The sequence below is a fragment of the Dermacentor variabilis genome, chromosome 9 (genome assembly GCF_050947875.1).
Source record: "Dermacentor variabilis isolate Ectoservices chromosome 9, ASM5094787v1, whole genome shotgun sequence".
Classification (NCBI taxonomy): Eukaryota; Metazoa; Arthropoda; class Arachnida; order Ixodida; family Ixodidae; genus Dermacentor; species Dermacentor variabilis.
Window position 1 is genome coordinate 23,063,751 of NC_134576.1, and position 24,590 is coordinate 23,088,340.

General features: G+C 48.0%; 1 protein-coding gene across 2 annotated transcripts in view; it reads right to left on the reverse strand.

Annotated features, from left to right (window-relative positions):
* Positions 1-24,590, reverse strand: part of LOC142592547 (mitochondrial tRNA-specific 2-thiouridylase 1) — a 170,946-nt gene that overhangs the window by 25,203 nt on the left and 121,153 nt on the right. For both annotated transcript variants that reach the window (XM_075704055.1, XM_075704054.1), the window contains one exon: positions 19,301-19,573. In XM_075704055.1, the coding sequence (XP_075560170.1) occupies positions 19,301-19,573 (273 nt within the window). The remainder of the gene's footprint in view (positions 1-19,300; positions 19,574-24,590) is intronic.

Here is a 24,590-nt window from a genome sequence, read left to right on the forward strand (position 1 = left end):
GCAAAAAGAGTTTTAAACGTGGACCAGCTTGTAAAGTCGGATTCATGGTTGAAGAACCAAAGTTTGGCTACGTCGGTGAGGTAAAAAGGCACGTGGGTCAGCTTAGACTGGTCATCCCATTTGTTATGGGCACTTACACATTCATACGATGACAGCCAGTCTTCAACGTCATGTTCGGCGGTCCCACTGAAGATGGATGGGTCACGTTGACAAGGGACGCCGGCGCAGATGACAGTGGCAGCCGGTGGTGCAGGCAACGAGGTGGCGAGATCAGGCCTAGTGCAGGGCGATCTTGTAGGCAGGGTTCAAGTGCGCAGCTCCAGGACGAGGCGAAGGATCACAGCAGCCTCCACCAAATGCGACGAGGTGTATTGTCGTTCACAACATTGTGGAACGCAAGGTAAAGGCACTGCAAGGGCTGTCCGTAGCACGAGGCTCACTCGCGATCACGGCAGCTTCCTTCATCTTCCTCGTCAGTCGGCACGTACACAGGGGCGCATCTGCTTCATTACAATATAAATAAAACAAAAAAGAAAGGTAGGAACAAAAATAAAAAAACAAAAAAAAACACAAGCAACCCAATGAAAAATAACTAAGTGCTGTTGCCTATAGCTTCAAATTTATCATAGCGGATAGATTCTATAGCTACCTTTGAAATCTTTATGCTTATTGGTTGGAATGTCTTGAACTTACGGATGAGGTATGATTTTCTGTATGTTCTGTCTTGTGCAGAACAGAAATTTCACTGTAGGATGTAGAGTTTATCAAAGTTATGACCTGCTTGGTTGGAATGCTCGGCGACGGCTTTGGGAAGCTATTTAGCTGTGTATGCGCGATGTGTTTAAGCTGACGTTCATTGATTGTCCTATTTCACCGATACAGTGGAATCTCGATGATACAATCACGGCTAATACGAATTTCCGGATGATACGAATTTTTCTGTGATCGCGACCGAGCCCCATTACTTTGCAACATGCTAGAGAATGGTTGTTACGAATAAATTTTTGACCCGCGTCGGTTGATACGAAAATTACTGAAGACACATTCTAAAGTGTGCTTGGCAAAAGCCACATGCTGCTGCCGTCTGGGCTCCACTTCCCTGGATTTGCTTTTCGGTGACATGGCCAGTCGCTGCTGCCCTGTGCGCTCCGATTCATTCGCTTTCATGTTTGGCAATATCATGCGTCTCACTCACTCTAAGGCAACGAGACGTCTCGCGAAGGAGCGGAGGTGCAGCTGTCACCGCCGACGCGCGCGCGCTCATTCTACCGCTATTGCGTGACGTCGTGGTTGCTATGTACAGCTGCGCCCCCCCACCGGTGCGCCGTTTGCTAAGGAGGGGAGGAGGTTGTGCCGCTGCGTGGAGGAGAGGCCACAGTTGGCACGATTCCAGCGCACAGATGGATGCGACCTCGCGCAGTCACGCCATTTCTCCCTTTCTCTTTTGGTACGGAGGCACGGACGTGGCACCGGACAGCGCGGAGGCCGCGACCGGGCGCGAAGAGTTTGAAGCAGTGGCGCTTTTGTTGCTTTTCCTCCTTTTCCGCATGCCATCAGAACGAGTGGCCACTGTGCTTCGGGACGCGTTCTTTGTGTTAGACGTGGGCGACGGCGAAGGACCACCACCGGCGGCTGAAATGCTCCACACGCTCGAAGTTCTGAGGCTTGCTACGGCCGCGGATGAAATCAGCGACGACATGTGCACGCGTTTTTATGGATTTGAAGAAAGTCTGCTAAGTAACCTTACAAAGAAGCAGGAGGACATTAGAGACTTTTTCTTCAAGAAATAAATGCTTTTTATGTACATGTGCCCGAGTGAGCTCACCTCTGACTATTTAATTTAGCTAGCTTTAATTGTGTTTCGATGATACGAATTTCAGCTAATACGAATATTTTTCATGACCCAGTGAGATTCGTATCATCGAGATTCCACTGTATATTGTTTCTTACAGAAGGAACACCTGAGCATATACATCACGTCGGAAGTAATGCATGTAAAGCTAGTTTTCACTTCGTGTGTACAGCTGCTTGCGGTGCTTTTAATTTTAATGTCACTCTGAAGGTGCCTGCAGGTTTTGCACCTGGTGTAACTGTTCTGCACAGGATCCAAGGAATGAGGTGGACTACCAGCAAGGCAGAAACCAAAACAATGTTTATTCCCACTCCCCAAAGCCCCTCATATATATACAAGGTGCTTTCAGATTGTAGAGCCACCTTATATACAGGTGCAGACCTCTACATCCCTCCTTTTCGCCTTCTATGGGACAGGGCCCTACGAGTCCAACCGTTGCAGTGGTCTCATTATATGACCGCTGCGAGTCTGTGTCACCGTTTCCAGCGGCGTTACTTGTGGCTGCGCTGTATCTTCTTGAGGTGCTGCAGGCTGCATGACCTCGGCAGGGACAGGCGACGAAGTTGCCAGTTGAGCTGGGGTCGCTTCCGATGAATGAAGTACCAGGTGTCAACGATTACGCTACAGGACGCCTCTGGGGGTCTGAACAAGGTAGGACCGTGGACGCTGGGCCTGCGAGAGTACTTCACCATTGCAGCGTGCGTCAGTGACCCATACATAGTCTCTAGGACTCAGAGGGGCCAATTGGCTTGAAGCATGGCAGCGATTGTAGGTCATCGCTTGCTGTGCCTTGTTCCACGAGTCCTTTTCCCTGAAACTCGTGTGGCATGGTAACGACGGCACCACTTTTTCCGGTAGTTTCGGGAGACAAGTTTGTAATTTCCTTCCCATCAAGGTTTGAGCCGGGGACCGGGCGTGTCACAGTACGACAGCAAGGCAAGGTAGGGATCAGGCAGGACCTTTGTAGAGCAAGTCTTTCACTGTGCGCGCCATGCGCTCTGCCTCTCCGTTACTCTGGGGGTACCTTGGGCTGCTGGTCTCGTGACAGAAGCCGTATGACTGCGCAAACTCGGTGAACTCGTTAGACACAAACTGCGGTCCGTTGTCGGTCCAGACGATGTCTGATAAGCCAAAACGGGCAATGCAGCTCTTGATCGCCAAGATGACTGCTGGTGCCGTGGTGGACTCAACGGAGACTACTTCAGGAAACCTGGAATAATAATCAAAATCAGGATGTAATTCCGCCCTCTAAGTTGAAACAGATTGATGCAAAGGTGTTGCCATGGTCTGTCGTGTGTCACTGTGGACAACATAGGCTCAGAACACTGAACTCGAGTCTCGGCGCATACGGCACATTGGCTCACCATATGCTCAACGTGCATGTTACAGTTAGGCTACCAGACTCCCTGCCCGTTCTTGGCAGCGGCGCACTCCCTGATGCCCTTCGTGTAATAGGGCGAGAATGTCCTGGCGCAAGGCTGAAGGAATGACAAGTCGTCGGTCTAGCAGAAGGATGCCGTCGTATATGCTCAACCTGTCTCTCTCCTTCCAAAATGGAGCGATCTGCAGCGGCACCTTGTTTTTGTCTGCCCATTCTTTCGTGCAATACGTCATGACCGCAGAGCAGACTCCATCTTGGGCTTGGTGTATGCAGACATCTTCTAGCCGTCTTGCTACAAGAGGCGATAATTCCTTGAACGGACACTGACAAACAACTCCAGGGCGTTTGCCATGCGAGCAGCTGGCAAATCAGAGGGAGCTCATGATGTGTCCGCCGTAGCTAAGTACTTTCCAGGCACATATTTCACCACGTACTGATATCACATCAGTTTTATCCGCATTCGTTGTATGCGAGGCGGCACGAGTTCTAGGTCCTTGTTACCCAAAACGGTGACCAGAGGAAGGTGATCTGTCTCTACCTCGAAGCTTAGGCCACAAAGAAACTGGTCGTACTGTGAAATGGCCCAAGTCACTGCGAGACCTTCCTTTTCTGTTTGACTATAACGTGCTTCCGTCGGAGTAAGCACCCTGGAGCATTCACTACAGCCCGTCGAGTACCTCCAGGCTGGTCCTGTAGCAGTACAGTTCCCAGACCGTAGGAGCTGGCATCCACGGATACAGCATGGTAACAAGAATCGTATTTCGCCATGCACGTGTCGAACAGCAACTTGAGCAACAGATCAACAGCAACTTGAGGCGTAAGAAGGCCTTTTCTTGACTGGGACCCCAAGTCCAGGTGCTGTTCTTGTTTAGGAGGGAACGAATGGGCTCTTTAACGTCAGATAAGTGAGGTATGAACCGTGCGACATGATTGGTCATTCCCAGCAATCGTCGTACTCCGCTGACATCGGTCGATGGCGGCAGATCTCTGACAGCCTTCACCTTGTCTGGGTCTGGTGAAATCCCGTCCACCCCAATCACTACTTCAAGGAACTTGACCGAGCTGACCCGAAATGCAGACTTCTTTTTGTTAAGGGTGACACCCTCCTCCTCAAGGCGAGCTAGGACTGCAGCCAGACGCTTGTCGTGCTCTTGATGATCTTTCCAGAAGATTAGAATGTCATCAATCAGGTTCATGACTCCAGGCAAGCGCTCAAGAAAGCTCGACATTCACTGCTGGAAATACTCTGGTGCCGTGGCTATACCAAAAGGGAGTCCCTTGTAACAGTACCAGCCGAACGGCGTTATAAATGTAGCGAGTTCCTCGCTGTCAGCGCTAAGCTTCACCTGATGGAGACTAGGCCGCGCATCCAACTTGGAGAATACTCGTGCTCCACCCAACTGGCCAAGGATCTGTTCTATCGTCGGCAAGATGAAGCACTCCCTTTCGATGACTTCGTTCAGCTTCGTCAGATCGACGCAGATTCCGTAACTGCCCGATTATTTTGGCACGACTACAAGCCCGAAGCACCATTCAGTTGGAGTGTCTGCCTTCCTTATGACGTCCTGCGACTCCAGTTTGTCTAGCCCTTTCTTGACGTCGTTAAAAGGAATTGGAATCCGCCTTGGGGGGCTCAGGGAAAAGGGACGAGCGCCGGGTTTAACGCGAATGCGATATTCGGCTTGCCGAAATTTTCCCAACTCTTGGAAAATCTTGGCTGGTGGGGAATGAACGCACTCGGCAAAATCCAGGAAGTGAACAACACCACAGGTTTCAATTGCAGGGAGCCCAAGCAGGTGAGTGCGCTGACGTTCAACCACGTACTAGGTCTGCACTGTGGACTTATCACCCCACTGTAAGGTTGCTTTAAAGGTACGAAGAGCGTGCAGACTCTGTTCGCCAGGGCCTAAGACTTCCCCTTCAACATCATCCAGCAACCGCGGTCGGCCTGGGAAAGACGGCGAGACAACAGAGACTTCCGCGCCAGAGTCTTAAAGTCAGCCGGGTGCCTGTTCACTAGTATATCTATGTACCTTGCTCGTCGTGAATCCACATTGTGAAGTTTGATGGAACCCAGTCGCCCATTTGCGTTCTTCTTCATGCACACTTCGGCAAAATGTCCTAGCTTTCTACAGTAGTGGCAAACTGATTTTCTGGCTGGGCAGTCTTTTCGAGAGGGACGCTGTCATCCACAAAAGCCACATGATAACCTAGCCGGGTGCTCAGACTGGTCGCGGAAGCGTGGCGAAGGGGTGGGCTATCGTTTCACCCAGCCGAGTCAATATTTAGCATTCCGGCAAGAGCGTTACCCATAGTTAATCTAGCGCGTGATGACCACTCTTTTCTTGCGTCCTTGTGTATGTGGGCTTGGCACAGTGCTTCCTCAGCAGTAAGTTTTGTGTACTGGCACAATTGATCAGACAGTTTCTCGTCACATATGCCTATGACGAATCTGTTGCGAACAAGGCGGTCCTTGACAAGCGGGGTTATAGTTGCAGCGCTTTACCATGTTGCATAATGCCGAAAAAAAGTCATCCACAGATTCCCCTGGCTGCTGAGTGCGGCGGTGGAAACGACAACTTTCGTATATCTCATTTACTGGATGCACGAAGTGCGAATCCAACTTTTCTTTGACGGCAGTGAAAGAAAGCGCTTCCGGTGTTGACACCCCCAAGGACGAAAGGATGGTCCTGGCTTGCGGTCCCATACAGTAAAGAAGTGTCCGTACCTGGGCCTTGCCGCTGGCACTGTGGAGGCCGGCCACGAAAGCATAATCCTTGAACGTCAAAATACACGTTGGCCATTCTCCCGGGTTTGAAAACGTGAAGTTCTCTGGTGGGCGCAGACCAGATGTGCCAGCGCGAACGTGCACTTTTGGTTCGGTGGTCTCGGCATGGGTGGACTCTGTGTCAGGCATGTCAGTGTTAACGGTGGGACCCCACTCCTGGCACCATGTTCTGCACAGGAGCCGAGGGACGAGGCGGACTACCGGCAAAGCGGAAACCAAAGCAATGTTTATTCCCACTCCCCAAAGCCCTTTATATATACAAGGTCCCTTCAGATTGTGGCACCACCTTATACACACAGGTGGTGACCTCTACAGTAACAACACACTTTTATTACAGGGGAATGATGTTGGCTGACTTTTGCATGCACTAACATGTCTTTAAAGTTTCTGCTGCGGCGATAGGTCACCCTTGGTACCACCAGGAACGTTTTTCTCACACGCTCGTTACTTGATAATATTGAGTGGCATCTTCATGGGATGTTGTTTATGCTTCGGAGGGCATTAGAATATTTTGTTATAAAGGCTGATGGTCTCTCAGATTCTGGTGTAGTCTCTTATTTAGCTAATTCCAACTGTCTCTCCAATCTCGACGCGACGTCATAGGCTGTGCCGAGAGGAACTTGTGCATAGTTTCTTCCTGCTAGCGTTGCTTTAAGGTCATTTATGTGGTGGATATAATCATTGTTTTCACTGCAGATTCTTCTTATTTGTTTTGCTTGTCTGACAAAAATGCTTTGCTAGTAGTGTCGCGGCTGATGACTGTTGCAGTCTAAATATTGCTGGCTATCCGTAGGCTTCCGACAAAGTGTATTTCTCAGTTTTCCGTTTCCTATGTGGATTGTCGTGTCGAGGAAGTTCATTTGACTGGGAGAGTGGTGAGCAGTAAGTTTAATACTCCTGTGAAAGCGGTTGAAATGGCTAATTAGGTCGATTAACGCACTTGTGCAGTGTTCCCATATTATAAATATGTCATCAATGTAAAGGGTATGATTTTAACAGGTTTGCTTCAAGCTGTCCCATGAAAATGTTGGCACACGTGGAAGTGAATGGTGTTTCCATGCTAGTACTGAAAGTTTGTAGGGAGTGAATAGAATCGAATTCGAAATAGTTGAGTGCGAGAGCCAACCTAAGGAGTGACAAGTAAACTTCAGGAGCGTGCGCTTCGAAATTGATTGCGGGGGATTTCAATACAGTAAAACCTCGTTAAACCATACCCGCTTAAACAGTAGTTTCGGTTTAAAAGTAGTAAAGTCAAATCCCTGACTCAGTGGCCGTTGAACATAATGTGTTTTGTATCCGCATAAGCTGTACCAGCTTATTGCGTACGCACCGGTTAAAACGTAGCGTTTCCACTTTTCGTCATGCAAACATGGCAGTGCGTCGTCTCCATTGGGCGGCCCGGCAGAACAACAAGCCTCACAGATCGGAACAATGGCCTCCAAGTGTGCATTTGAGCTTGAAGCCACATCAACATCAACGTCCTGCAAGTGAGGACTCGCATTATGCCGAAACTCGGATAAAAAAGACGCCGTGTGCTCAGCATAGAAGAAAAATTAGACATCGTCCATGCTATCGAACTTTACACGAAGTCGGCACTGGCACGCGACAGGGATCTGCTGTTGACTACAGTGTGTGGCATTTGGCAGCGCTCGGCAGCGCTGCTGCGACCGCGAAGAGATGCCGGCTATGAGGTTTGACTTTTCGCCATCGTTGCCTCCGTTGCCGTAGTGTCGTCTAGCGACAGTGATGAGGACGACATGGAAAGTGACAGCGCGGGCGATTCAGGACCGACAGTGGCAGAAGCTGCGTGTAACGTCAGCCTCATGAATGCAATCATCATGACAAGAACAGGGGCGCGATAACATAACTATTCAAAACGAAAAGTATTCCGAACTCCGGCACCCGGCAATGAAAAAGGCGCCCCGGGACTTCCACAGCACTATTGCGCGCGTGCATGGAGAATATGTAACACCAACGAGGAATATGCCATGCGAGTGTTTGCCGTGAAGAGGGGGTTAGCTGAAAAGCTGGCTCACAGCTTCAGCAAGTTTGAGGCCACTGTCGTCGTGCTAGGCCGCCGCGGCATCAAACAAAAATAACACTTTTGTCGCGCGAAGTGAATAAATACTGCATGTTTTTTCCCCCTTTCATCGCACTCTCTCTGAGTTCCGTTTTCGACAGGTAAGTGGACAAGCTCATACTATTTCGGTTAAACAGTACTACCGTTTAATACGTACTTTTTCCGCGCTCCGGCCAACTACGCTTTAACGAGGTTTCACTGTACGGTTTCAATTCCTTCACTAATGGGTATGTTAGCGTAAAGGGCAGAAACATCTAAAGGGACTAGAATAGCATAATCGAAAAGGATTTGGTTGGCGTTAATGTCTTTGATAATTCGAAGGAAGTAGGCGTGTCTTGGCTACACATCCTCGGTCGTTGCCTCGCCCACTCACCTTACCCTCCCCCTGTGGGGTCGCCTCCAGACCCATTCGTTCCCTTGTTCGCAAATATGCAGTCACATATATCCAGACCTCTTTAGCCCACACTTTTCACAGTGCGGCGCTACCACCACCCTTCCACACTGTAAGGGTTGGGGTCAGGCATAAAATAGGTGGCAGCTGACCCATGCTGTCCAACTCATCCACGCTGAGGACGTCGTTGACGGGAGAGACTTGTTCTCATCGAGAATGAGGAATATAGGATTTATTTACGATATCTAGATGAGAACGTTACAGTTCATCAATCTAGCATGACTGAAAGAGAATGCACCCTGAACAGCCGACGATGACTGCTTAAATGCACTCTGTCCTCCCTAGATCCCTAGGTGAGGGAAAGCGTTCAACCATCGACCGATAGGGGCGTCCAAAGTCATCGTCGCCGATCCGCCTTTGAGGGGGAGGGTTTACACACTCACTTCCACACAGGTTTCAGTGACCACACCGAGGTGAGGACCCTTAATATTCTGAAGCTTCAATTCCTGGCAGGCAACACCTCTGTCGACTACGATAGCCACACCCCCGGATGACAAGACCGTGTCATTGCGGTCTTTACAAAAAATAGCGCACTGTGGAAGAAAATTTGTTTGTGTATGTCTGAGGTTTGTTTCTTGGACACACAACACCTTAAGACTAAAATTGCAAAGGAGCATATTAATGTCACCAAGATTTTGAAGGAGACCTCTAACGTTCCAATGCACTATTTGAGTGCCCATATTAAAAAGTTTTGTGCCGTGTGTTTTAAAAAGAAAGTTAGTTTACAGAGCCCTTTAAAGGCCCTGTGAAGTGGGGTTTCTCTTTTTTGAAGCAGTCGGGATATTCTCCCCACTCCTTAGGCGGCGCTGTCTGGCTGGTTGTTGTGTCCACTGCCTCTTGTGAAGCGCTGGACATGGGCTCTTGTGAGCACTCTGTTTGACATGAAGGCATCGTCTTGGGAGACAAGACCTCTGAGGCCATCATCCCGGAGGTCGATGGACCCTTTTGCCGGGGTGGCAGAGGAGCACTAGCTGCAGCTACCAAGGGGGCAGATGGCATCACCGGTGGCTCACTGTGGGTGGGCCACACAGTCACAGGAAACCGTTGTCGTTGCCCCATGGTGCACCACATTGGCAAAGCTGTTCTTGGGCAGGTGTGATGACTGCCTTCATGCCTCCTTAAATGAAATATTCTCTTTCACTTTGATAGTTACAATTTCTTTTTTTTTCCATGATGGGCACGACCATGAGTATGTAGCGTGCTCCCCATCACAGTTCACACAGTGGAGGGAGTTTTCACAAGATTTAGAGGAGTGCTCATGAGCACTACATTTAGCACAAGTTTGGTGGCCTCGGCAGTTCTGCAAACTGTGGCCAAATCGCTGGCATTTAAAACATCTCATATGGACTGACCCGTATCTTCACATACCCTGTCTCAATGTTCTCAGGGAGCACACTTAAACCAAAGGTAAATATTAGATGCTTTGTTTTAATCTCTTTTCTGTCAAACCTTAGCATAATTCTCTTAACATTGATTACATTTTGCTTGCTACAGCGTTCTAATAGGTAAGCTTCTGTCAGCTCCATTGAGTCATCATCGAAGACAACACCACAGGTCATGTTCATCATGCAGTGTGAGGTCACTGTCAACGGGACATCTCCAAATGACACTAGATGATGCAGTTTCTCGTGTTGTTCTTTATTGCAGAGTTCAAAAAGGAGATCGCTGCTAGCCATCTCTGATGCTTTATAGCCTGGTCCTAGTGCCTCAGCCATTGGTCTTGAAACAAGATGAGACTATTTGTACTTGTACATGTATTCTTGTTTTTGAGAGTGGATGAAATGAAATCGCTCCCTGAAGAGGCGGGCCACTTCTTCAGGGAACGATGAGGTAGTGGGTGGAAGGTACTAGCCATAAGTGAAAGCGTATTTTTCAGCAGTAACGCCAGCCACCCACCATGGAGCCCTACAGGGAGACGCTGCAGGACCTGTAAAACAGGCCCTGCAAAAGCCAGCTGTATGTTACCACTATAACTTAATGCTACATAACCTAGGTTGGCTGCTCACACAGGGTTGATCCTTGCTGCCAAGATGATAGGAAGTAATACAGAAGAGAGGAGAAGACAGGAAAGACGGTGAGTGAGAGAGAAAGACAAAGATTGGAGAGGAGGATAGCAAAAGGCAACTACCGATTTCCCCCGGGTGGGTCAGTCCGAGAGTGCCGTCTACGTGAAGTCGAGGCTAAAGGGGTGTGTTGCCTTCGCTGAAGGGCCATAAAGGTCCAAACTTCAGACATCAACTCAACCCACAGGATCCCCTTTTCCCCGGACATGGCTAAGCCACGCATGGTTAAGCACGGGAGGGTCCAACCCCCATGCACTTAGGTACGTGGTGCCGAACTCATCAAACACCTGCTTAACTCTTTCTGTGCTGTACCCATTGGGCATCGTTAGCCCGCTAACGACGGTTTGAAACGCCACTTTTGAGACCTTCCTCACCGCTCATGGACACACTGCGCTATTTGATGTGAAGGAGGAGAACTATATTTGTTGTTTTCTAAACAGTCAACTTTTTTTCCCTACAGGCGGAAATTTTTGAACGTGCTTTGAAGTTTCACGATTGTCAAAGTAGAAAGCAAAAATGGGCGCCCGATATCAATGGTTTCAAACGCCGCTTTTGAGACCTTCCGTGCCACTCACGGACACACTGCGCCATTGAACATGAAGGAGGAGAACTATATTTTGTTTTCTAAGCAGTTAGATTGCTTTCCCGCCCGGTGGCAATTTTTTAAATACGCTTGAAGTTTCGCGATTGTCAAAGTAGAAAGCAAGAATGACCGCATCCGGTAGCGGCGCGCACTCCGAAGGATCGCAGATCTCGTGACTACACTGCGTCTGCAGCTGGTTTTATCAATGGATCGAGCAGCAGCGAGTCTGAGGATGCTACTTTTTGTCAGACTTTGACTCTGAGAGCAACGACGAAGCAAGCCAACCCGGAACATCAGCAACCGCAGCCTGGCACACCCAACTGTGGTGCTTGCAGTTAAATTTCTGTAGTGGAATACCTGTTCAATGAAAAATCGATTTTTTTCATAGATAGTGCCTATTAGATGGAAATACATTTTGTATACCTTTTAATTTTTCTTACATATTTTTCTTTGTCGATACAAGCGTGTCCTTACAAACTTTGTTCAATTTTATTGCACAAGCTTGATTCTAGCAATATGTACTTTTTTTATGTCATACATCTCATAATAAAACTTTTATGTGTGAAAAGTGCATTCATTCAGCTTTTTTGTTTATGTATTACATAAAAAATTGAGTGCAGTAGCACCTTCAGAAAAAAAAGTCTGGTGTAACCTACAAAGAACACCCAACTACCCCATGGCAGGGAAAGAGTTAAGCAGACACCCCTGCGCAGTTCAGATTTTTTATCTCAGAACATTTACTAAAGATAACAAATTATTACTTTTATTTGTGTTCCTTGAGGTGTGTCTTTGAAGTTTTAAGTGCTTTTTACAGCAATTATTACTGCTATACATCCAATGAGAACACCAATGTTTTGGCTATAATTTTACATATCGTGGTATATGTTGAGAATATTACTTCTCGAAATAAAATGTTAGAACTAAAAGCATTGAAAACGAGCACATTTCTAGTGGTAATGCCACTGAGGCCAATGGCCATGCCCCGGAATGCCAGCATCATGGCCTTTGGAACTGAACAGCTGCTGCTCCTGTCACCAGAGTGGTGGTGGCGAGACAACCTTCTTCAGCCAGAGCCAGGCAGACAATGCCAGCTCAGAGCTGCTTTTCTCTCGATCACAGCTCAAGTCATGCGCCTCGAGCCTCCAGAACTTTCCTCTGTGTCATTTTGAACACTTTCTTCTCGTTTTCGTTTTGCGCTGCATGTCTCTTACACATGAGATGGGCCCCCTAGAGTTTCTTTTTTCTTCAAAAGAACTGCTTTTTGCCGGCCTTCTTTGCTGTGAACTTGACCCGTCAGCTGCGACTTGCATAATTTTCCTTGTGTAGTTGTGGCTCACTACGCACCAACACACTGTCATGCACATATCACATTAGACCACATGCACTGTTCACATTGTTCATTACATGTATCAACTTGCTCAGTTCGCATTATACTCACGGAACTTCACCCTTCAATTGCCCTACTCATGAAGCCTGCCCCGCAGGTGGAAACAGTATTCCTGTAAGGTGAGACTCCACCTCATTACTTTGCCACTGGTCAGCTTAGCTTTACTCAAATGCTCTAAGGGCTGGTGATCCGTTTGCACCCGGCATTGTCTTCCAAACAAATAGATGTGAAATCTCCTTACTGCCCATATGAGGGAGACACATTCTTTCTCTAAAGTTGAGTAATTCTGTCCTGTCTTACTTAGTCTCCTGATAGCATAAAATACCGGATGGAGTCCCTTGTCTTTACCTTGCAGGAGTACTGCTCGTAATACCTTGTTCGAGGCACCAGTGCGTAACACAAACTCGTTTTGCATGTTTGGTGCTTAAAGCACCGGCAGATGTGCTAACTTTTCTATAACATTTTAAACTCTCTTTCATGCCCTTCACCCTACTACGTACATTACTTGCCCCTTTTCTTGCCAACTCTATCAATGGTCCAGCTATTTCAGCGTACTACGGGATAAATTTTCTATGAAATCCTGTAAGCCTTAAGAATGATTGCACTTGTTTCTATACCCTAGGCCTGCACAAAGCTTGGATTTTGTCTAGGAAATCCACCTTGGGTATCACCTGGCCCATTTATAATTTGTGTCCCAAAAAATCCGTCGCGTTATACCCTAACTCACACTTGGTTGGCTTTATAGTCAAACACCGTCCTTTGTTCCCCTAAGCATCTTTTCTAGGGCCTGAAGATCTTCATCTCACGTATCTGTGGCAACAATTATGTCATCAATATAATGTTCTACCTATGACACACCATGTAAGACCCATCTCATTAGTCTCGTGAACACTGCTCTAGCTGTTTTTAATCTAAATGGCATATACCTAAATTGAAATAGTCCCTTTGGACATGCAAAAGCCGTTTTTTCTTTTGAAGTTTCTTCCATAGGTATGTGCCAGTACCCTTAAGACAAATCCTGCTGAGAGAAATATCTCTTTGCCACCCTTGCCACTACAGTCGAACCCGGCTATATCGAACTCGCAAAAAAACTCCTATCAGTTCGATATAGAGCATAATTCGATATAAGCCTGCTAAATAATTGGATGTCATAGAAGCACATACCATTTATAAAATCACTTTATTGATTAAACTAGCTTAGTTTCGCACGAAATAGTCCTGCATTTTCTTCTGCTTTGGCAATTTCGCTGTCTGCGACACACGCACTTTTCCACATTAAGGAGTCGGGGCAGCTGAGGCCGCAACTTTCCGCATTCGCGCAGAAGCACTGGGCTAATACGAGCGCACCAATCACTTCGGAGGATGTGGGCCAAGGACCGTCGTTGCTTTCCTCATTATGCCCACTTTCACTTGTGCTCGGTACAATGTTGGCAATGTAGTCTTCGTTTTCTGGCTCTCCCGTGGTCGCGACACATCATTTGCGCTCACAAACTCATCCACCGTTGATTCGTCAACAGGTTCCGGAAATTCTGACAGTTCGCTCCAAACTTCGGCAACACTGGCAACGGCTTCGTCGCATTCATCAGAATTTGCGGTCATCACCGAGCACGCGGAAGTCGGCACGGCTGAAGCAATTTCAGATTAACCACTCGTACACGGCCGTGCGTGCGTACGGGTCGGGCGCCACGGGCACCGGGTCGCGAGTTTGAACGCTTTAGCCCTAATCTCCCCCTTATTCTTCAAGATCGTGCCGAGAGTGCTCCTCGGAATCTTGTGCTCTGCGGGAACATCCGACTTCTCACCGCATTCGACACGATTTATGATTGCGAGCTTCACGACGAAAGGCAAATTCTGCCGCTTCATCACGGCAACACTGCGGGAGAAGGCCTACAAGGCGCACACAAAAACAGCGAGACAAGTCGCACTTTCACCATCTTGCACGACGAGGGCACAAGAGCATTTGATTGGCTGTCTGAGCAAGCGCTGTGGGCAGGCCAGGATCATATTTTGCAGGGGGGGTGCCGACGGCTCGTCCGGGGCAGCGCGGTCGGGCGCGGTCACGGTAGGGAGAGCGGTTGGATGGAGCCGCGCAGCCGGTTTTCTCCGCCACCGCGAGGGAAAGCCAACTTCCGGGGGCACTTTCCGCCACTTGACGTTCGATATATCGGGTGTCGCTGCTATTTTTGTTCGATATAAGCGTAATTTTGCGATATATACTCATTGTAACTATATCGTGTCCAGAAATTGTTCGATATATAGAATAATTTGATGTAAACGGGTTCGATATAGTCGGGTTCGACTGTACCATGCCCATTCTCGGAATTGGTTCTGCATCTGTTTTTAATACATTGTGCTGTCACCTGAAGTCAATGCATACTCTGTTAGAGCCATCCATTTTCTTAACCACTACTATGGGCACATTAGAGGAAGAATTGTCTGTTTCTATTATCCCTTGCCTTAACATCTCATCTACCTCTCTTTCAATCACTTCTTGCATTGCAAGGGGTAGTGGGTATTGCTTCACATGCACTGGTTCCTCTGTCAAACACTGCAGCTCGCACTGTACTATTTCAGTATGCACGGGGAGATCTGAAAGCACCTCTCCAAACTTGTGAATCATCACTCTCAACTCCTCTACTTGTCCTGCCACTAGGTGCGAATTCACCGCAACTCTCTCTACGCCCATGGTCTTCTTCTCGGTATAAGTTTGCACCTCCTCATTGTCATTCTCTATGGCAATCACCAAGCAAGCTGTAGGCCTCTCTTCCTTCTCCCCTTTTCTATCTCCTTTCCCACATTACCCTAGGCCATTGTCTTTTGGCATACATCACATATCATTTTACATCACTCTGCACCCTGATCCCAAAAGAACTCCTCCATAATTTTCTCTAACGTGTTCTTTATTCCCTGATGGCCTGCTGTAACACTGTCATGGCCTATCTTCAGTACTGGGTGCTTCAGCTCTTCTGGGACCATCAATTTTCGTACTTCCCTACCTGAACTAAACATGCACATTCGTTGCAACAGGTTGTTCCTCTTTACAAATTCCACTCTAGTCCGACTTTTTTTGCTTCTCAATATTTCTCTTACCTTCTGTTCACACCTTTGTAAAGAATTGTTTTTATCCTGTAATTCTTTAAATTCTGCTGCTGTTATATTTAATCTATTGATGGCTGTAACCTGCAGTGCTGTCAAAGGTTTGGTGCCCTTAATACCTGATCGTGTTTGTAGCATAGCTGCTACGTCTGCCTCAGGCTCCCCATCTTTCTGTTTCTGTGTGTTTTTACTCTCCCGCGTCCTTCTCTGTCCCCCTCCAACTTTGGTCTGGGTCGTCTGCCTTCCTCCCCCAAGGTTACAATCAAATTGTAAAGAGGGTCCACACATCTTGCCATAACCAGCCCTGTATAAAAGGGCGTCGATAATTTGATTTGGGCCTCTGGCAGATATTTAATGGACTTATCTACAAAGGTGAGAGGTTTAACATGCCCGGTCATGCTTTCTGGTGACACTAAACTCCTCCTTACTAGGGCACTATTGGCTCCTGTGTCTTTCAATACCGTAGCTTTGCGTCCTTGTACTTCGCCTTCCACCACGGGCATATCCTGATGTCCTGTACTCTCTGTCCATCCTCTCGTGACCTCATTACACATGCAGTCTTTTCCATAGATCTAGTCCTGCATTCATCTGCCTTGTGGACCTCTTACGGCACAAGTGACATGTCACCTGTAGTTCTTGTCGACTATTTCTCACTTGGCAGTTCACCGCTAAACGACCCAACCGGTTACATAAGAAACATCTCTGCGGAATGCTTTGACTGCTAGTTTGAACCTCGCTCCTCACTTCTACTGCTGCCGTGGGTGCATCTCCATCACCCTTTCCCAAGTTTCTCAATCCCTGCACCTCTACAAACTAGTCTGTTTGTTGTGCCAACTCCTTCACAGTTTGTAGTGTTCTCTCTTTAAGAACTATTGCCAATGTATTGCTATATCTGCCAAGGAATTGCTCACCCACAATTCTGTCGTGAACCCCTTCATATATTTTTTTCAATTTCGGACAGCTACATCCACCTCTCGATATAGTTTGTCAGACGGCATACGAACTGCGTTCCTGTTTTTTAATCTTCAGGCTTGCAAGATCTAAACTTCTCACGAAAACCTTCGGTGGTCAGCCTGAACCTCTGTAATAAAGTTTTTTTTTTTTACCTTTGTAGTCTGCTGGCATCTGGCTAAACACACTCAACACCTCACCCACTAAACACAGGCTCAGGGCGCTGGCCCACTCGCCTTTCTCCCAATCTTACCCGACTGCAATTCTCTCAAAGCTATGCAAATACACATCTAGGTTGTCTCTTCGTTCATCGAAGGGCGCCCTTAGTTTCCTGGGACAAATCTGTCTCGATCTAGAAGCGGCTCAGTCGGATGATGCTGACCTTGGTGTCATCGCGGGGTCACACATTAATCTTAGCTAGCCTCAAATTCAACTCAAGGATTTCCTTTTCCCGTTTGTATTGTTCACATGCACGCTCGTTTGTGCTGTTTATCCTGCTCCTGCTGAGCCTTCTCAAAAAATGCCATCATCTGCTCATTTGATAAGTTTAGGCCTTTAGCTACTGCTGCCAAACATTCTCACTCAATCTCTGCAACTCTCGATAATCGGTGGCTGGGCTGATGAAATCGTGCTGGGCTTGGCAATGCTGTCACCGATCTTGGAGACATGCATTCAGGAGATGGAAATGAGGGACACAGAAAGACACCAAAGACATTATTTAATGATTGGGCACGGTGGCACCACATCAAACATGTTGCTGATGAACTCATTCATCTTTTTGATACAGGCTCTCCCTGCTTGTTCGCTGGCTTCCCGTGGCACCCCTGAAAACCACCGTTTTTTCAACCACAGTTCGCTACCGACCGGTGCAACATCCCACTTCAACTACTGTGAGGCTTCGTGGCACTCCCGACACTCTGGCATCGAATCAGAACAACTAGATCTACCTGCATTCAGACACCTTGGTGCTGTGCCATCAGCTGGAACGGCATCGACCGCGCTACCTTTTAAACAGAGTGGCGAGATACGGCCCCACATTGCGTATGGTGGCACCGCATCAAACATGCTGCTGATGAACCCATTCGTCTTTTTGATGCAGGTGAGCAAACGTTTTGTAAAATGTTATCGTAGCAGCGACCTGTTCCTTGTGGTGCTGCTGTGCGCCTGGCAGAATTGTTTTGTTCTGAGTAATTATATCGTATTGTTAAAGTGTCTGTTATTGCTTGCCAGTGATATTGAAAGCAATCTTAGTCCTGGTCTCAGCTTGGAGGATGTCATGTCCGAGATTCGTAGCAAGGCAGCCAACATTAGTGGTACGAAGGCTGAGAACAGGACGGTAAATGACTCACTCTCAGGGATACATAAAAAACTTGATGCGTTGACCCAACTCAAGAACAGACTTTCTAGTGTGAAAGAATGGATTGCGCGGCATGAATGCAGCACGAACGGCCTATTACTTAAGGTTGATGAACTTGAGGATAGGAGTCGATGATCAAACCTCATTGTATGGCATGTCACACAGATGTGAAAAGCAGCAAGTACACAGCATTAGCAGTGCCTGGGGAGTCCATGCACTAGCAACAATAAGTATATATGTCTAAAAACCTGGAACTGGTGCAGTTGTTGCTGCACAATACTTACATGCTCCCAAGTGCTGCCTAAACCTAGGCCAATGCACTGCAAAGGGCTGTAGAAGAGCACCAGAGCCACTAAACACAGATCCGTCGAAAAGCTGTGCAACCAGGCACTAGCCAGTAGCGAAAAAAGTGAGAATGTGATCCGACGCCTACTTGAAGTCGATCAAAGACGATGTCTTCCATAGTGAGATGGGAGTGAGAATCAGGCATAATCACTGTGCATGGCACTCCTATTGCGTCACCGTGAGGGAAGTAGGAGGAGCTTCAAATTGCTTACATCTTTTACTTCCCAATCTTCAGGACTGGCACATATTTTTAGCCTACAAACATCCCTGGGAGCAGCTTCAGGCTCTACTACCATCGGAATTGTCTCACATTTTTAAACTGCACTATCTTTAGGATCAGTCCATAAAAAAAAAAAGACTGACATGCACAAAACAGAAAAGCGCCAGTAAGGCATTCAAGGAAGATTAGGCAAAAGAGAAGTGAGGCGTGCAGACAGGACACAAGAGTAGAGAAGTGGACAACACGAACTCCGACTATCAACTGAAGGGAGCACTGAGGCGAAAAAAGAAAGAAGACACAAAACTCATCTGCGCATGCTCAGGAATGGTAACACCACGTGTCAGTCGAGTACACGTGCCGGTCTACGTGAGAGAGTCTACATGATACTCTTGTGTCCTGTCTGCACGCCTCACTTCTTTTTTGCATAATGAATCCTTACCAACTAGCTCAGCTTTCTGTCGTTCTAAGATTCAAGGAAGACATTGTCTTAAAAATTTGCATGTACACTCATGTTTTCCCTTTATCAGTACTGCAATGCACACATGCCACTCTTGTGCAACCTTTACTATGAACATTTATAAACTAGTAATCCAGGTTATAAACTAAAACCTTGTTTCAGCTCCTGGGAGCCAGAGTGGAGACTGGAAGGAACCCAGTGATAAGCAAACGTCTTGTCTCACACCCACTTCAAGACTTCTCAACCCAACAATTATACTCTCAGCACCTAAAATGGTCTGCCTGCCCACCTGTCCCACAGCAATGGCCCTGTGGTGGTTGTCCAGAGTGACCCTGAGTCCACCTGCTGGCAATGTCGAAAACCCTGTGGTTTCCATGACGCTTCCGCTTGGAACAGCTGTGCACCAGGCCAGGGCATTCCTGTGCTGTGTCCTGAACAAGCACCGCAGGGTGGCTGCAGCATTACCTGCTGTTATCTGCCAATGCGGCTCCCGGCAGATCCAGTGCGGCACGTTGGTGTACAATGTGCGCCAGTACAGGGCTGGGTGGTGTTGGCCGAGGACCTGCAATGTCCACCATGCAAAAGGTGGCATTCACACCCCTCATAAACTCCCAGCTCCCACCAATATTGAACAAAAAATGCTAGAGTTGTGATAGTCAGCTACCATGGGCAAGAAGGTTAGTGCATAGATTTGTCTATCTTACTGCTTATAGCTTCAAACTTTCTAGTGGCATTATTATTAATGCACAAGCACTCTCAAAAGTTGCATTGAATCTTGGAGATTCAACACTTAAAGAATCCTAAAAAGTGAGTATTTTAGGGTTCTGGATATAAAACAATACAAGCGCAGACCAAACTACAAGCTCTAAAGACTTTGGTAAAACAAATCACCAGAATGATAGGAAGAGTTAAGCGGAACGAAAGAGGGCTAAGCGAATCAGACACATAAGACTAGTTCAAGCTTTTGCAATAAGCAACCTACAGCCTTCCATATCAAGGTCTTAACCGTAAAGAGACAGAGCAGGCAGACATCCTAATACACACGGCCTATAAAGCCACCCTGGGTCTACTACTGGGGACACCCACGGAGACACAATGCTCTCAAGGTGTGTACAACGATTTTGAAGAACGCAACGCAATAATAACAGTCATACAATGAGAATGCCTAAATTTGGCACAGGCAGACAGCAGGGTCCTAGAGGAGCTGGGATATATGATCAGCCCACAATACTGCAGCAGCAAACTAATAGCCATACCAAGGGAGATGCAAGAAAACCTCAACATCTTCCCTATCCCTAAAAAAAAATCAACTCAAAATTTAATGAAGGCAGGTGTAAAGCCCAAGCCCAACAATTAGAAAAAGGACTCAGCAATAACCCCGACACAATATTGGGGGCGAGCTTCACCACTGAAAAAGCTAGTGCCACCGTCGGCGTGACGTGGCATGAGAGATTGCGTGGACACAGCAGCCGCGTCGGCTGCTTCGGAAGCGCCGAAGCGAGCTGAAAACAGAAGTTTAAAGTCACACCTGCGCCTCGGTTCTGATTAAGTGGTGAGGCTTTACCACCTTGGGTGTCTGCTTGACAACATTTGAAAGTACTATAATAGGTAGTGGCTGCCTTTGGAGGCGCGCAGTATGGTAAGCTACTGCTCGGTGCCGCAGTGCCGGACGTACGCAATGGAGCCCGGGGTCAGCCTTATTCACATGTAGCCGCGGGGCAAGGAGCTGCGTGAAGCTTGGCTGGTGAAACTTAGAACCGGCAGACAGCCATCGGCTACAACTAGGGTATGCAGCAAGCACAAACGCGAGGAACATTTCTGCTACGGCGCCGGGACTGCGCGATGTTCGTTGAGTAGCAAAAAACGTGCACTGAGACGCTCGCCCGCGCCCGCTGCCCGGCTAATGTCATGACAGTTTGGTCTATGAACTTGTTGATGCTAGATACTGGCAAGTTCACTGGAATGGAAAAGGAGCGGTAAGACGCACATTAAGAAAGGCATGGCATATGGTCATGTTTGTGTTATGAATTAATGCACTGGATTACGAAAAAGGAGGAAAGGGAAATCGCACGCTGAGACCAATAAACATACAGTGCGATGCAACTTGAGAAATAATATTGAAATATAAAATAATTTAGAAGACAAAAAACGACTGAATCGTCATGACGGCACATCACAGTCGCCGTATGCTTCGATGTTTCTATAACGAAATTATTTTTGAACAGTTCTGATAGCATCCACGCAACAATGGTTGCTAGTGTGCTGTGAAATGCTCATATGCTCATATGATGCGGCCTAAAGCTCATGGCACGGTGCAACACGCGCTCACACCGAAAGCAAAACAGTGTGCGCAGACATGCATGCAGACACGCAGTAGGACGCTGCAAACCCGTGCGATCGCTGCATTGAGGCTTCATTATGTTATGCGCCATTTCGTTATACAGACAGCCCACTATAAGAAAATATTTCACATAGTCTCAGCATTTGGCTACCTTTCACGCAAGAAGCTGGTTCGGGAGACTCCATCGCAGCAACCATGCGCAGTGGCGTTCACTGTACGTATTCGGTAAAGAGATAGTGTCTGTAAACGATTCTGTGCTTTCAGTTTGCCCAAGATTATTATGTATATCGACAGTCAAAAACTTCCCTCGTTTTGAGAAAATATACATAAATGTCCAGGAGGGCTGCCGCGTGGTGTTTTTATTGAGCGACGTAAGCGAAACCTATGAGGAGGGCGCCGCGTGATCCCTCACACTACGCAAGGGAGGCACTTCCAACAGATGGTGACTCCATAACTTCTCACCGCCAATACAGTGGACTCTCTTTAAAAGGAACTTCAAGGGACCAGAGAAATTGGTTCCGTTTATCAGGAGTTTCATTTACTGAGATACAAAGCTGAATACAATTGCATGAATACAAAAACAACCAACCATGAGGATGGTGTTCTGTTTAAGAGGCAGTTCCGTTTAAACGATTTCCATTTATCGAGATTCCACTGCACACAGATGCATGGGACTTTAGGGGACACGTAATTGTGGCTGCTTCGGGAGCCTCTAGAAACCCAAGAACCAGGAGAACAGCTTAGGTCAGCACAGTCTGCAACAGCACAGCAGAAGCGGTTGCAGTAGCACTGGCAATAAAGACTTGGGAGGGAGAAGACAAGCCTGCCTACATTTTCAGACTCCCAGGTGGCCTGCCGACACTTCGTCCACAATAAATCCCCAGGATCGCCTTTAAAATCTTGGGCGATCAACTAAGACAAGAACATCATATTGTATGGTATCCAGGGCATGTTGGTGTCATTGGCAATACAGGGGCAGACGCTGTAGCTCACGAGACTTCAATCCGAGCAATGAAGGACACCCCATTCGAAAACAACTAACAAATTATAGCTTGCGATGTCTCAGAACATCAACCTCGTTCACACCAAGAACGTGCCACACCAAACCCACAATTAACAGTGGAGGAAGTTCGGCTATGCAGAAAAATTGCGACGAACACCTACCTGCATCTGAGATGAGGTGGCATGCCATCTCGCCAACCAGATATGTCAATCAATCCCCCTGGTTTGGGGGGAGGCCATCATTGCCCCATGTGACATGGGAGTGCAAACCATGGCCCCAAAATTGAAATTCACACCAATTAACACAAAATTCTTTTAGGTAGCCTTGGGCAGCCATCCACGCCCGGACTTACCTAGAGACTCAACTGAGCTTCTTCGGCCAGGCTCGGTGCATGGTAGTGGCCACTAGAGTCCCGGATTGAAGATCCAACCTCTGGCTCCCTTAACCCTATTTTTCCCAAATAAACTTCTTTCTTTCTCTCGCTAAGGCTGCTTCCCTGGAAAATCTGTCTATCTACCCATTTGTAACACACAACACATTGTGTTACAAATGGGTGGATAGACAGATCATAGGTATACATTGGCTCCTATGGGGGTATATATGACAATGCCCTATGACTACATATTGCTATAAGGCACCGCAGGAGCGAACGATAATGAGAGGACTGACAAAGAAGACAATCGCTGATAGTCGTGTGCACGGGCTCCATCTTGGTATGCCTGTTTTCAGCCCATTGTATATATATTGTGTAAATATATTGTCAAGCGTCTTCTCTCCCCATAAAATTTTGATGGAGTGTGTGGGTTTTTCAAGTTTCAAGACAGATCTACGCAGCGGACGCTCGGCATCTACAATGCCAGTGCACGGCGGGGACAAGAATGCTTCGAGCAGGCCACCAATCGTGCCTTAATCATTTGCTGCCAACCACACCATCGTCTTCACACAACCGTGTGACCCAGGTACATTTTCCGGCTCTGACAACAGCAACGTCGAAAACTGGCTTCAACTGTATGAACAGGTAAGCACTAGCAACAACTGGGACCTAACTCTGATACTAGCAAACATCATATTTTACCTGACGGACATGGCACAAGTGCGGTTTCTAAACCATGAACAGGAACTTATGAGCTGGGAGGTGTGTAAGTAAAAGCTCACTGATCTATTCAGCGAGCCCATTGGACACAGTCATGCTGCGCAGAAAGAAGTTGCATGCTGAGCTCAGACTTGCATCGAGTCCTATGCGACGTACATCCAGGACATGCTCGCGCTTTGTCGCAAAGCAGATGACACGACGCTGGAGACAGAAAAGGTTGCACATATCCTCAAAGCTATCGTGGATAACGCATTTACACTTCTGGTTTTCAAGAACTCATCCACAGCGCAAGACGTCATCAATGAATGCCGACACTATGAAGAAGGAAAAAGTCGCCGTGTTACTCCGAACTTCACACGTCTTCCGAACACAGCTGCGACGTCTACCTGCGAGGACCTCCACCTCCCATCCGTTCCACCCATTCCTACTGCATCCGACAATACTGTACGCATCACACATCGTGAGATTGAAGCTGTGTCAGGAGTGACAATCATAAAGAAAGAAAGAAGACGAGGAAGAAGGAGTGGAGCGCGAGCGCGTGGAGCCGCCATCTTGGAGAAGGGGCGCGCGCAGGAAAGGACGGGGTGGCCGGGCGCAGCGTTCCAGGAGAAGACGGCCGGAGATCGCCTCTCTGGGTCCTGCCCCAAGTCCTAGGCGACACATCGACGCCCCGCCCGAGTACCAGGCTCGGCGAGCAGATGTCCGACGTCGGAACTACCGCTGGCCCGGACCTACCCGCCAGGACACGTCAGCGTTTGTGCCGCTGACCGTGGACGCGCGGAGGCTGGCTACAGCCAGTCACTGTCCCGTCCGGAGAACTACGCTGGGCCGGCGAGCACCGGGAGCGCCAGCCGGCACGAGCCGCGCTCTGCCGGAGCGCGACAGACCCGCAGCGACCGTGCCTTCGTCACGTCGGCCGGGGCATCGGGGACGCCGGACACTAACGACTGACGACGACCAGATCGCATCGACGGACCACAGACCGGGGGGACGCCGATACTCGCGTCGAACCAAACCGGTACTGTAAGCGCCACTACTACAGCGAATAGACGATCGCCGCACAGACGTTTGTAAACGCGGTAGTGTGAGCGGAAAGCTGAGCAAGGGTGGACGCATTCCGTGTGTGATAAGTGTTGAATCTG